General features: G+C 23.2%; 1 protein-coding gene across 1 annotated transcript in view; it reads left to right on the top strand.

Moving 5' to 3' along the window:
• The first annotated feature begins 1,113 nt into the window (after positions 1-1,113).
• LOC112595667 (gamma-butyrobetaine dioxygenase-like) overlaps positions 1,114-16,436 on the top strand; it is a 31,767-nt gene continuing 16,444 nt past the window's right edge. The window contains exons 1-3 of the mRNA XM_025340951.1: positions 1,114-1,590; positions 12,417-12,604; positions 16,209-16,343. Of these exons, the coding sequence (XP_025196736.1) occupies positions 1,369-1,590; positions 12,417-12,604; positions 16,209-16,343 (545 nt within the window). The 5' untranslated portion in view covers positions 1,114-1,368. The remainder of the gene's footprint in view (positions 1,591-12,416; positions 12,605-16,208; positions 16,344-16,436) is intronic.

Raw genomic sequence — 16,436 nt, 5'->3', positions numbered from 1 at the left:
CTTCCCAAACAGTTGTATACCTATGTATTTTTATTTTTATTCGGAAGCAAACAGAACACAACTGGCACAATTACTCCACTACGATAAGTGTGAATACTAAAAAACTGGTGAAAAAATTCGTTTTGTATTTAAATGTACCGTCGACATATAAGGTCTGAGAATAACACATGAAATTTAAATTTTAATCACATGAAAATATAATTATATGATCTAATGGGTCATTTGTTATAATAAAATATTCATATTTAACTGTTATCGGCTTAAATCGGCTAAATGCTATCTCTAATTATTTGTGTATCTTTATTTGTTAAATTTGACGCTGCTACTACATTATTAGCTATTTCTAGTTTTATTAACTTAGAAGGATAATCAAGTCCTTTTCGTTTTATTCCATTACTAATCGTTTATTGAACAATTATATTGGTGTCGATATTATTATGTTCATCTATATCTGATTCTCGCAAAAAATTATCATCAACGCCAATTGTGTATAATTTTGCTTTACACGTTTTTTGAATGCATTTTCATCCTATTTTCACAGAATTTAATTCTGTATACTTGGAATATTTATAATTATTTTTTACTAACAGCACATTTTTTCGTTTACTGTATACAACACTTATCTCACATGCCATAATTAAATAAAAATAATTTAATTGATTTAAATTAATTAAATAAACTTTCGCTTGATCAGTTTGACAATGATTCTTATTGATTCGTCGAGTCACAAAATACGAGTAGTACGACATTCATAGAACACATGTAGACATTTTCTGTAGACAATTAATCGGGTACACGATAATGATTAGATATGACTTTGCAGATATAATAGTTTAATTTAAACATGGTTTTACACCGATATAGCCGATATCTTAACAGGTTAAAATGTGAAGCTCCAATGTTTTCGATATTTCAAACAATTTTTAGAATGCGGAGCTACGGTTCGTCCAAGTATACACCGTCGTATTATTACAGTAACCGATAAAAATAATTTTGAATTCGTCACCGCCACACCGCCATAATAAATAAACATCAACCGGATCGGACGCCAAGCCATACTATGCAGCTGACACCGATTCGGTTGCCCCCACTCCCCATCATATTATGCCGCACACAACAAAGACCACGATGTCTGATTCCGTCCGCGACAGCATAGTCGATACACGCAGTCGCGGGTCCTATCTTTCGCATGTCCGGTGAACATTTTTTTGACAAAAAATTCTCAAAACAATTACCAGTTATTGTGTTTGCCGTAAATCGCGAATACGTGTGTGATTTTCGATTGTCGGCTTTTGTCGTTTCGCCGGCAAAAAGTGCACCGCGCGTACACCCTATCCATAACCATCGAACGGAAATCAGACAACAAACATGAACGGCAGCGGTGTTCAACAGTGGTCCGTGATCGATTCGTTTGGCAGCGACAGACGACCCGAAATCCTGCTGGACAACGGCTATGGCGTCCAAAACCGATACCCTCACGTTTGGCTCAGGAACAACTGCCAGTGTCCGTCGTGTGCGTCCGCCGAATCCCGTTTCCGGAATCAAGTGATTCGCGATTTTCAATTCAGCTCGACGCCGACCCGAATCCAAGTAAATCCGCTATATTCATGTGTTCCATATACCTTTAAATATATTATTGCACCACGCTAATTTTATAATAGTCAATGATATATAACAATACTTAATTTGGACATCCTTTGGAATAAATGAGAAAAAACTAAATAATATTTTACAACGTCACTGAACACCCCTTATTCTACCCCTAATTCAACAGCTGAATTATTTTCGCTATTTTGCAATACATTTCCTATCGCTTGGTCGCCATAATATATAGTCATTTAAAAAAAAAAATACAAATAATAATGATAATTTGATGACTTCTATTAGTCATTAAAATGTTAAAATTAAAGGCTTAGGTACGAATTAACTTAATATTTTAATATCGTCGAATTATTGAGATTAATTTGAACAACCTGAGCTGAAACGATCTAACCTATAATATTAATAAGTATATTTTCATACATTGCTTTCATATAAATTTATGTTATACATATTTATTAAGCACTCTAAATATTTTTAAAATCTAATGTCGTTGATCTTTTCTAAAATATAAAAATAATATTTTAACAAATTTCAAGTCCACGTAAATTTTTTATCTTTAAAACCTTTAAATTTAAATTAGACATATTGTAGTATCTTACTCAACGATCATAAGTTGGGAAATTTAAACTTATAGCAGAATTACCTCCTCAGTTTTTTTTATTCAAGAAATTAGCTCTTAAATATATAATTCAAAAAACTTTAATTTTTTAATGAACACAAAGTCAACTAAATAAATGTAATACGTTTATTCAGTCAGTAAATATTATATACAACTATAATTAAATTAGTTCAAGTGACCGATTTATAAAATTTTATTTCTTCGTGCTTAAATCAATTACATGTTATAATTATTGGTAACATTATTAGTTGATACTAAATTATCAAACTCCTATTCCATGTTAGGTATTCATTATAAATTAATGGCATGGTGTTAAGTTGCCATTCACTCCGTTTAGATACTCAATAGGTAATCTAATTATTTTAATGGGAGTATTGGATTTTTTTAATCATTTGTTGTTTATTTTTAATGTTGTATAATTCTTTTCATTTGACTTAGATATAATCATAAATAATTTTCAAGCGTCAAATTTTATAACAATAGGAAGTGTTGATTTAAGGGTAACCCTTTTTTTGTACTCTGAACTGTATAATCGAAAGTAGACCACTTCCGTATTACTTCACGAAATTCCTCTTGAAAAAACATGTACTGTTAATATGGCAGTATATTTTATTAAACATCAATTTAGTTATTATCTAATTTGTATTTTTTATTGAAGTAACTTAATAAACGACAACTTATTTTTGATATTTTTGTTTTAAATACTAATAAGTTACAGGGTAACTGTAAATGTAAAAATTCTGACTTATTTAAAAATATAAATAACAATTGTCAATTTATGAGGTACGAGTATTCTTATGTCAATTGAATGAAAATATAAAATGTCTTAATATTATATGATCAATAACATATTTTTATAGTTTATTATTTTAACGGATAACAATTTAAAATAATTAAATAGCATAAATAAATTAAAATTAATTAATTATTTAGTAATATATTAATATTTATAGGTAGTACCTATAAATATTTCAACATATGCATTTATAAACAATTCAACAAAATATTACTTAAATCAATACTTTTAGAAACTTAATAAAAATCCAATATTTGAATTGCCTATTACATAATATTAAAAAAAAAATTATTTTTCTGTCTTTGAATTTATTTTTATTTTTTATATATACTTCTAAAATACCTTATTAGATTTATTGAAATAACATATTTACAAAATTCAATAACGACCTACAAGTGAGATAACAAAAATACATAACTTGAAAAAATGTTATACTAAAATTAAAACGTTACATCAATTATTTTTCATTAAAATGTTATAGCTAATAATTTTTATAATATTATCAATGATCAAGAGATAGCCAAGAGTTTTAAAAAGATTGATTGATATTTTTGTTAACTTGATATCCTAATTTTATAATTTTTAAGTGGAGATTTTCGCATAATTATCAATAAGGTTTTAAAGTAATATTATTTAGTTAACATTTTCCAATAATTATCATTTATCACATTTGTTGTTCTTACGACCTAGATTTATTAATATCTATATTATATAAATTTAATATATCCATGTCTTACAAACTACAATAATGCAACGGGTCATTGATATATTATAGCTATTATGAGTACACTATTAAGTAAAACAATTATTTTTAGAAGTTTAAATACAAGAATTTTAATTAAAAAATCATGTGGAAAATAACTTTACTATATGAAATTGTAAATTTAGGAACAAATTAAAATGTATGGTGAAGTTTAACGACTTTATATAAAACTAATTTTGGTTAACGTTAGGATTACGTGTACTGTATATATTTAAATCTAAAACAGTTAATTAAATAATAATTAAGCATTTAATTTAAACGATAATTGCATAATTTATTATTATTATTATTTTCGTTATTATTACTATTATCATTTCATATTTTCGGAAGTGTTATTCGAATTGTAGTAACGAAATTTCATAAAATAATATTTTGATAAAACATAATCAATTATTATTATTTTTTACAATAATTCGTAACTTTAATAACTTAAAATTAAAAAAGGCTTCCAAGTGTAGAGTACTAAACTGTTTTATATACATTAGGTGTTGAGTATATCACTATAATGTACGTCGTACGTGTTAATAACTATACATCAAAATTGCATAATAAATTATGAGTTTCAGCCTAAGAAATATTAAATTATAATAAAATATTAATAAAAATGTTTATATGACAAATTAAATAAATTATTTATATTATATGTGTATTGTTAAGTATTAATTATAATATGTTATAATATATTATTATTATTATAAATTATAAATTATAACTTATAAATCTGCAATAGACGTATGAACAGCGTATATACGTTTTTAATTTGTTAGTACAAATAGCTTAAAACTATTCTAGATATTTCGAAAATTTTCGTTAAGTTTATGCTCAGTTATTCATTTTTAAGCAACGCCAGATAACCAAATCAAATTGGTCAAAAAATGGTTCAGTGTAAAAATGAATTGCAGTTCTTATTTTGTTTTTTCAAACACTTTCGAAAAATATTGTGAAATTTTTACTTTTGAACTTCCAAGAGGTACCAACCAGATTTACATTTTTACAAGATAATATTACATACTAAATTTGAATACTGAAGTTAAAAATTAAAACATTTTTTTGTTTTAAAAGTTGATGACACATAAAAATAAAAAATACAACACACACTTGATATCAAAATAAAATCAATACAATCATCGCTTCACTCAAAATCTAATATAATATATATATATAAGCCATCGTATTTTTTTTTAATCATATAATAGTCAAAATATTAGTGTTATTATAAAATAATAAATAAACTTATATAAAAATACAAGTCATATTCTAAATGTATGTTACTCCATATTATTTTATTATTTATTCGTAGAACAAAAAAATGAATTAAAATAATACAAACAAAATATTCAACAATAAAATTTAATTTCAGTTATAAATTCAATAAAAATAAATATATATGAATAATTGAATTTTTTAGTTATAATGACATTAAATAAAAACTCGATTTAAAGAAAATAAATATTAGCAGTTACAAATCCTAAAATGTGGCACATAACTTAACATGTTGCGACATTATTAAGGGAACCTCGTTACATTTTAAGTTATCCAAAGCAGGTTTTTTATTTATAATGGATAACTTTTCTGTAGCTTTGGATTAGAGTACTATGTATGCGGTTTTTATCAATAATAAAATACATTTAGTTTATAAATCTATAGTAATTATTATTTTTTAAATAATACTTAACTGTTTTGAAAAATAGCTATTAATAAGTGTTTCGGTGAGTTCGATCTCGTTAACAGTTATTGTTGAACTGCCTGCCGTGCTTCATTTTAATATATTAAGTTATAATTCGAACGTGTCGACAAGTGTTTAGTGCGTTTATTTTGTATTTGTCAATTATAATTAAAGAATGTGTTTATTGTATAATGAATAAATAAATAGTGTATAACAAACATAACAATGTTAAATATTATATTTTGTTTCACTTTAAACACATTATCAATAGTTATTTTTAATATTTAATTTTTAGAATATTGTTAGTTGTTAATATTGATAAATCTAAAAAAAAAAGTTTAAAAATATTATAAATGAAGTATTTCTACATGTGCCTAAATTAATTAAGCAAAGTTACAAGATTGTAAATGTGTAAAAAAAAAGGAATAATACTTTTCTAGACACAAAAATTAACAGTAAAAAAAAAAAATGTTATCTTGTTTTATTGGAAATTTTCCATACCTTTAGTTTTTGATATGCAATGTCCACTTCACTAATATTATTTTTAATTAATTTAATTTTATTGATTTTTATTTAAATTACTAAGATTTAAGTAAAAATTAAATTTGATTATAATATAAAACGCATTTTACTTCCAATAGTTAGGACAAAATTAATTACATGACACATTCAGTATTTCAAACTAACATTTTTATTGTTTGAATGAATAAAATTTTAATTCTCCTAGTGAAGATTATGATGGTAAATTTGACGTTAAATTCTGATAAAGCGTATAAATCATAATGACATCTTCTCAACTATAGTTATAGTTATTTTAACTTACAACCTAACTTAATCTTATCATAGTTGAAAATATAATTATAAGTTTATTATTACTATTATATCAACGATATACAATATTTTTTTGTGTAAATTATGCATAATAAATGTACTTATGTATGGTTTTTATTTCAAATAATATATATAAATACTATAAATTTGATCCTAAAATCAAATACCCGTAAGTTTATAAAATCTACAAGTACACTTGAAATTAATACTAATATCTATGTCTTAAATGGTATAGACTCTGTAAATGTTTATAAATTCAAATTTTATTTTTATATTTTTACTTTTATTTCTTTGAAGAAATAACAATATAGTATTTTATTTTTTTAATTACATATTTATTTTTTTTTTGTATATAATTTATTTTGTGCTCCTATGATGACTATGTATACTTAAATTCAACTTTCGTTACTTATTTTCATAATATCTTCTACTTTACACATTAACTCGCACAACCGAAATATTAGGGGTACAGTCATTGATCGTTTGAATTTGGTGGTGGTAAAATTAGTCGTCCGAAATTGGTCATTTAGAAAATTAGTATATAAGTATATAATTAGTACATATTAGTAATAAAAATAATATTTTTTCGTAATATTTCTTAAAAGAATTTTTAATAATATGTGTGGAAATATAAGTTATAAAAAATAATATGTGTAAAAAGTATTTTAAGTAATGAGCTATCCCTGATTCATCAAATAATGTTCTATTATCAATTGTTTTACATATTGTATTTATCTTCTCAGCGGTGTCATTATATTTCTTCCATTTTTTAGGGATTTCGGCTCCGGTACAATATTGAATCATTTTCAAACGGTTTAGCCAGATAGTATAAATTTTTACACGTTGTTATTCAACTTATTACCGCAAAATGTATAATAATGATTATTATTAATTTATACCAATATATAACGTTCTTACACCAATATCCATGTTTTGCGACGAAAATATACTTCGACCAATTTATCAAACGGCCAATTTACCAAACGACCAATTTTATTACAAACAATTTTATACGACTAATTGACGTAACTAGTAATATTTTAGTTCTATAATTTTAAGAATCGAAACCAACATAAACCTGGAACCGAAAAAAAGATTAAGGTTGTACATAGTTATTATGTACGATGTACCACATGCAAAGAATGGAAAATAAACGGGATTTCCTTATCAGTTCACCAACATTTTTTTTAAAAATAAATACAATTTTTCTCATCAGAAAAATCTCAATAAAACTGTGATGCGATAATACAATTGTTATATTTCATTACAGTTTACCACAGATTTTCGAACATACAAAACTATATACGTGGCAACTCAATAACGGTTATTATTTTATCACCATTTTAATAAAATAACATCATAGCGGTTTTCGCTGTAATAATAATGTTGACGCGAGTGCAGTCTAGCGATTGTGTACTCAAATACCAGCAGCCTTAAGCGCCATAATATTGTGCAATGCGCGTTACAATAAATACGTATATAATGTATTTTTCACCAAACATAACACCATACAATATATGCTCCGAGTCTCGAAAATAAAACCATAGCGTTATGTAATATCCAAAAACATAATTATGCACCTCTATAATAATCATAATAATAATATTATATCTATCACGACCAATGTTTGTACAAACGATACACACATACTATATATACATGATATATAACGTCATATGAATTTAATATCTAATTTTAAATTTTAAAAACCGAAATATTCGCTCTTCTGTATAGTTGGTTTCTAGTTGATATCGTCATTAAGTATATCAATGAAATTAATGAGTTCAATTTTAATTCAATAAATTCAGACGGAAGCGAAGTCGACATTATATTTCTAAGAATAATTTAAAAGTTATTTAAATTACTATTAGTAATTTTATTTTTTTATTTTTGGATTATGATAAATTGAGATTGTCAATTTTTATAGTACTTACTTTTATATCATATAATATTATTATTTACTTATAAGTCAATAGTGATTAGGTGAAAATTCCAAGTATATATTTTTATTATTCTTCTTTTTTAATGAAGATAAAATAACAAAATCTAATTTGTCGAAAGAAAAACGTTGCATAAATATTCTAGTTCATCGTAAATTTTATTTTTAATTATTTCACATTATTTTTAAAATTACTATGAATTTTTTCAAGTAAGTAATAATATTTTATTTATTTTTTTATAATTACAAATAAATAATAAAAATTCATGTAACGTTAAAGGCCAAAGTGAATAAATTTTCGAATACTTAAATTTGAAGTGTAATAATAATTTGAGGTTTTTATAAATCGTACTTATTAAATTAAACTTATAAAATTATAGTTTATCATAGTTCTACTTAACAAAATTATACTTTTGATTATAAATATTAGATTTATAATTCAATTAATCTTATAAAATCTCAATATTTATTATTATTGGAATGACCTATATTGGATTAAACTATCTTAAGGTGGGTATAAATTTTATTATTTCGTATTAAATTTGAAATGAACTTATATTGTGCGTCATATTTTAGAATCAACTAATTAATGTATTTTAATACCATATATAGCAGGTTTGTTTGGCATACACTGTTGATAATCATAATATACACAAACATTATCTTAAATTTCATTAATAATTGGTTTTGCATTTAAACTACAATAATTTTTAGTACCATCAATAAATCTATCGAAAATGCCGCTAACTGAATCCAAAATGTTTATATTTTTTCGATCTTCTTGAGATAAAAGTTACTGATATGCAGTGACTAAATAAAACGAATTCTACGAAAATATATTTCTAATCATTGCAGACATTTTTACTCCAACCATATATGAAAGACCAATGACTGACTTAATTTCATATAAATGTATTGACAAATGAAAATACATATATCTTTCCAAACCTCAATTAGATTTGAACTTACCTAAATGAATATTTGATAAATACTTTATACAATTTTTTTTATTTTCAAGCTTGGTGGTAGGAAAAAAAAATAATTGCACGCATTTTGTGTAGTTATAACATATCATTTATTTATTTGAGATATTTCTATAAAATTATGAGACTTAAAACGAATATTTTTAATAGCTAATTTCATACTACAAAAAGTTGTTTATATTTACTAGTAAATTGTAAATCTACAAACAACCATGGATTTAGATTTTCATATCATTATAATGCTTTATTTCCCTCAATATATTCACTAAAATATCTTAACATCTAATTAATTTCTATCATCTAAAACAAAGAACATTTGAGTCAAATTAAGTGAAGTCATTTAAGGCACACACCACATACCAAGATGTTTGTATAAATATACATTTGTATGGTCTTATTAAATATTGTTAGTACTGACCAATTTTTGTACGATTCTAATAGTGAACAGCATTTTAAATCACGTAATAGTAAATTATTGTCATTTTTAAGGAACCTACGACAGTACTGTAGGAAAAAAATATTGTAAAAATAACATTTTAATATGTGATTGACATCAATTAAAAAAAAAAATGATATATTTTAAGAACTCAATTGATTGTTGTTAAAAAATGTATTAAAAATGAGAAAAAAATATATACACGAGATACCTATTATATTAAAAGATAGCGGAAGTTATAATAATGACAATATATTAAATTTAACAAATTATGTATATTTCAAAAGGTTTTGAAAAAAATAAAATATAATATGAAATTTTAAAAATGCATTCTGAGTAAGAGAGAAATTAAACACTGGCTTATTGGTTTTTTTAAATACGTAGATAATTATTTTTTAATTAAGGAGTAAAATAATAATTATATATATCAACTAAAGGCGAAAATGTTGTTAAATATATTTATATTATTTAGAAATATAGAATATACAATGGTTATATTATATTGCGTATGTATTATAATATTATAAATAAATTATTTATTTATCTATATTGATATATTTTTATTCTCACTTTTACATTAAATCTTTCGAAATTGAAGATAAAATATTATATTTTTAATTTATGTTAAGGCTATTTATTATTTACATAAATTTCATATTTTATTTATTTATTTTTATATTGCTTATATTACACCAAGAAATAATGTACATAATAAAATTTGTATTCAAATATAATTCAACACAAATATCATTCATCTATGCTCACGAAACAGCAAACTAACTATAAATCTATAATATTGATAATAACACTATTTTGTACAAAGTGAGAAATAAATTGGTTTATCATAAATTTCTTTTCTTTTAATTTTGTCTTCTTTGTAATTTACTCTTGAATAATAGCATTTTTAAAACGCGTTTTTAAATAAATAGCAAATTTATATGTAGTATATTATTATTATATACTTGTACAAAAGAAGTAATATTTTTCATTATTAATTGGCTTAAACAATATTAAAAATTGTCAGTTTCATTACAGCAATAACAAGTCACTAAAAATATAATCACGTTTATCTAAGGACATTAAAATTACTTAAAATACTAAGGATGCTCACTTTCTTACTGATAGTTTAAGTAATTGTATTTACTATTTATAATACTAAATTAATATATCCATGAATTTAAAACCATTTTGACGCCATTAAATAACACATATCTACTATATTAAAATAAAACTGTTTTAGGAAATTAATTGAAATTTTTTATTTTAAAATAACACATAATTAATCTACATTGCATAATAAAGTGCCTACATAAATAGAAAATAATTGTAAAATATCTTTATTATTTATCTATTACAATTTACAGTTGATTAGAATACCAATAAATTATAATTAAAAAATATACATAGATCATAACTTACATTTGCTCATCTGGGATATAATTAACATTCCTTCTAATTACTAATAAACATAATTCAGTGTTAAATTCAGACGCCTACCTATATTTCATGATAAACCGTGATATTTGTTGTTTGGTTTCTCTTAAATATGTTTATATAAATCAGAATTAAACATTAATTTGTATTCTAATGTATATGGATGGATGATATTAGTTTGTTTCAAAAAATTATGATATTTGAATTGCACAAATACTGTTAAAAATACTTATTGTTAGCAAAAAAAAAAGTCGAAATATTTCAGTAGGTAATAATTAATGGTTCAATTTTTATTACCAAAAAATACGTAATTTGATTTCGTTGATTTTTCAAGTTAATTTATTCTAGTAGTTCGGTAATAATATTTAAATCTAAAAACAATGGAAAGTCTCTATACATTTCTAAATAAACTAGGCAATTATAAAATATAGGAATGAACAGTATAACATAATATAATTAATATTTTCAATTACAGAAGAAACAAAAAGTAATTTAATGATACTATTATCTTTAACTTATAATGGCCGTAACTTAAGATTATAATGAGCTTTCATTAAACATCCAACAAAGTACAATGATATAATGTATAGATACAGGAGTGTATAATATAAGAAAATCATATAAAATCTAAAAAATTGGAAATCTTAAAATTTATACACACAAAGTTCATCTAAATATCACTTTTAAATAGCATTAAAAATAGTAAAAATTAATTTAAATATAAACGAAAAAATCAAGTGCAAACTAATAATATTTTTTTTATTTACAACAAAATAACTAATTTTATGTAAAATAAACAATTTCAAAAACATTTAAACTTAAAATATTCGTAAAAAAAAAACATTTTATATAATCAATAATTAAATAACGAAAGGAAGTAAATTTTTATCTGAAAGGTTTTCTCATTGCGAAGTCTTTTTCAATTAAAACGTCACAAGTACAATGTATAATATATTCAGTTGCTTTTGCAATACTCAACGATATCTACTCTTAACGTTGCAGACACGAAGAAATAAAATAATTTATATAAAACTTAATCTAACATACGCATGATCTAACTGGACTATAACTAAATAGATAATTGCATAACGTTAAACAGATAAGTACGTTAAAAAGTAACTTTGTTTTTCAAGTGAAAATACTTAAAAGTACACATTATACTATAATGTGTTTTGCTTATATTTTTATTATACCTATGTTATGGTTATATACGTTTATACCACTGACATTTATATGTATAAATTAGATACATAATATTACAGTAAATACTAAATGAATAGTAATTCAGTTGTCCTCATTTGGTACAGCGTAAAATATAAATAATATGTACACTATTTCTCTTTTCAGATTATAAGCAATGATAAGCTTTATGTGAAATGGGATGACAGCCACGAGAGTACTTACGACTTACAATGGCTACTAGAGAGAAATTTTAATGAGGGTCAAGAACACCACAACAATCAGCAAGTCAAATGGACTGCGGAATCGTTTTCAGCTATATTTCGGTCATTTGAATATGAGGACGTAATCAAAAGGTTATATCTATCACTTGTATTATTTATTTACCTATTTAAGACTACTATATCATTTATCATCAAAAATAATTATTAAATAAACTAAAATTAAAATGTAGATTTAAAAATATCTCAAATCAAAATTTATTTAGAAATTTATTTTATTACCAACAATTTAAAATCACAATGTGAGAACGAAGAATAAATTGCAGGTATCAAAGTTATCTCAATAGTTTAAATAGGTAATCAATTAGTGTTAGATAAACGCAGAACAATGATTATTGCATTACATTATTGTAATTAAGTTTATTGTCAATTAAACAATAAGATTTCGTTGAAAACCGCACACCTACAAATTCATTATAATACTTTTTAGATCGTTCAATACCACGCAATTTTTTCTATTATTATTAGAAAAATTTGGAAGGTAGATAGTTCAAAACCGCACTTATTTAAATGACGGTTAAAAATTAAACATTTATTGTTATAAAACAAATCATCAAAAAATAATCTAATATGTAATAAGATAGAAGAAATTATACATAGTAGATGATAATGTTTAGATTGGAATAAATAAACATTCAGCGTTTTAAATATTTTATTTAATTAATTTAAATACTTAGGAATATGTAATTTAGATTAAATATGGTAACTGGTGCGACTTTTGAAACAATCATTTGATTTTAGGTAAATATGTGCATTATTAATACATACCAGTGTGAGTGATATTGAACGGTTAGATTTTAAGACAATTATAAGGAATTAATGAATAAAAGTGTAATATAAGGTTTTAACAAAAACCTCTGTTTGAAAATGTACGGTTACGAAGACCCTCGAACTATTTTTACTTAATAAGAAAAATAATAATGTACTCCTAAATCACAATAAAAATATTGTACATACAATTAAATTTACAAATTATAAATAGATTTGTTTGTTACAATATCTTATAAGCCATATTTTAAATGTCAACAGTAACTGTTAGTACTAATCTAAATTCAATTTATTATCATAATATAAATAATTTAAATCATATTTACATTATAAAAGGATTTATAAAGTTAAACATAATCTAAATCAAGCTAATATGTTCTGTTCGTATTAATTGCTAAAAATATAATTGCAATATACATACTTATATTCATATTTTCTAAATAACAAAAAATGCAATCAAAACATTAAATTATATCAAAATCATAGTTTAGAACATAAAAAGAAATAGTTGCATACTTCAAAAATTAAAAAGTAAATTTGAAATCGCTTAAGGCACTAATTTTATTGGCTATCTACCTGTCACTAACAGATGTCGGCATTTTCGAATTAAAGGATATCAATAGTCTGAAAAAATCCAATAACAATTTTTGTATTTCCAATAACATGGCTTATTGAGTAGTTTCAAAATAAAAACACTTATTATCAATATAATAAAAGAAAAGTTAATCTGTGCTTGTATAGAATTCAATTTTTGATATTTCAATTACTAAATTCAAAAATTAAAATTAAAAAATGTGCTAGAATTATAGAAAATAAATAATTAAATAATAAAAACTAATATTTAAAATACAACACTATTTTTATATTACTCTATTATTAAGGACACTTATTTTCTTTAGTTTTATCAGTGTATAGTACAGTAAGTTATTCAGCTATTATGTTTGATTATAATTTTTTTAGACTGAATATATTATTGAATTTTTGCTGTTTTTGTTATTACACCTAAGCAATTCTTGATTGAACAAAATCAATAACCATTTATCATATTCATAGTATTATTTTATTTTTAATAATATGATGAGATTATCGATTTACATTATATATGCAATAGAAAAAGTGTTTAAAACAATTTAAATTTTCTTAAACAAATTATTAAACTTAGTCAATACATTTCTTTTTTCAGATTATTATATATATATATATATATAATTATAGTTACAAATAATAAATAAACCTTTAATTTAAATAATACAATAAATTTTGTTTAATTACTAAACTACTGTATTTTTGTTATATTACGACACAAAAGTTATTTTTATTGATATAAATACATTGTACATACAACATTTTATACAAATCCATACGAGGCTTAAACTGAACGTTCAATTATATTTGCAAATATATATTAGCATTCAATTGAATCTGAACTAACAGAAAAATATTTTTCTTATTATTAACTTATCTATAGTTATCATATATACAATCCATAGAAAAAAATACATTTTACCAATATTTCGTTAGCAGGATAATTATCTACATAAAATCAAACAACACAATTATTTTAATATATTGCATATACCGCAATGTTAAGATTTATTCTCATTCAAAGTTTTATACTCTCGAGATCTTTTCTTGATTTCTAAACAAATAGTAAAATCTTGAAAATCATCACATTTATGTGGACCGTCGTATTATAATGCTATGGTTTTCGCTGACTAACGGATTTCTGTATGCGTATAGTTTTATTGAGTTAAACGATATGACTTGGTATCCAGAGACAGCTCATTTCGGTGTACCGTTTATCGTTTCAGCCTATTATAAAGTGCACTCCACCTAGACTACTCGCTTATTATTTGATTAGCATACATTTTTTATTATTTTTAAACGAAAAATAAGAATATAGTTTAACATGATACCTTATAAAATTCTTCGTCGAATAACTAGTTATAAATCAATTAGACAACAACTTGAGTCAACATCTATTTGAATTTTTATTTTAATCTTATCAGGGCAATTTCCAATTATTTTTTTAATTTAACGATTTTTTTAATATCTCACATCTAATACCTATTATTTAAATTTAAATATATAAGTTGAATTTTTCGACTTTTTTGTATTCAATAAGTTAAAAAAAAATTATCTAATAATAGCATTTGTTTAACATTAATTCTCATTAAGTTTAAAAATGAAAATAATGTAAAATTATTACCCTATAAACTGTACAGTTATTACATAGTTGTTGTTTTTCTTATTTATCACGAAAAACTTTTATTTCTTTAACATTATTTCAATAATTACAATTTTTAAATCAAAGATAAAAATAGAAATTACAGTAAAGCTCTCATAAATAATTTTGTTTTATACTTTGAATTTATAATGAAATTTTAAATTAAACTAAAGTAAATAGTTCATCATTACTTATAAACAAATAAAAGAAATGTAATAGGTAAATAATACCTTTTTATCGTTGAACCAATATTTATTTATTAATATTTAATATAATTTTTATTCTTGATAATGGACAATATTATATTATTATTTATTTATTGATAAACCCTGTAACTTTTCATAGTTTATTTAATAAAAGGAGTATTTTAGATATAAAACATGTATTAAATGCTAAAAAGCTTTAATTGTTATAACATATAACTCACATATTTCAACAACAAAATAACATTCTACTAATATTAACTATTTATCTATCAACACATTTTAGTTATACAGATTTATGTAAATTTACAAATTCGTACGAAATAGTTTCTGTAAGAGTATATTTGTACAGTCATATACATTATTTTCTTACGCATAACTGAAATATTAGTGATCAAATATGTTTTTCCTTCAAACTATGTATTATTATTTATTACCTATGTTGATCCATAGTGAAAGTTTAATAATAATTTGTTAACAGTGACGAAACTTTGCTACAATGGTTAGAAACTTTGGCAGTTTATGGTATTTCGATGATAAAAAAATGCGGACTGGATCAAGATCGGGTAAAAGAACTTGCAGCACGAGTTGCTTTTTTGAAGAAGACACAATATGGGTAATGTATATAAAAATTAAAATAATAAATCAATAACGAACCTTTATAAAGCATATCATCGTTGTTTTAGAACATGTCAGGGATTACCGATTT

Source organism: Melanaphis sacchari, unplaced genomic scaffold (assembly GCF_002803265.2).
Source record: "Melanaphis sacchari strain LSU unplaced genomic scaffold, SCAv2.0 Contig28_pilon_pilon, whole genome shotgun sequence".
NCBI lineage: Eukaryota > Metazoa > Arthropoda > Insecta > Hemiptera > Aphididae > Melanaphis > Melanaphis sacchari.
This window is presented reverse-complemented; position numbering and strand designations above follow the sequence as displayed.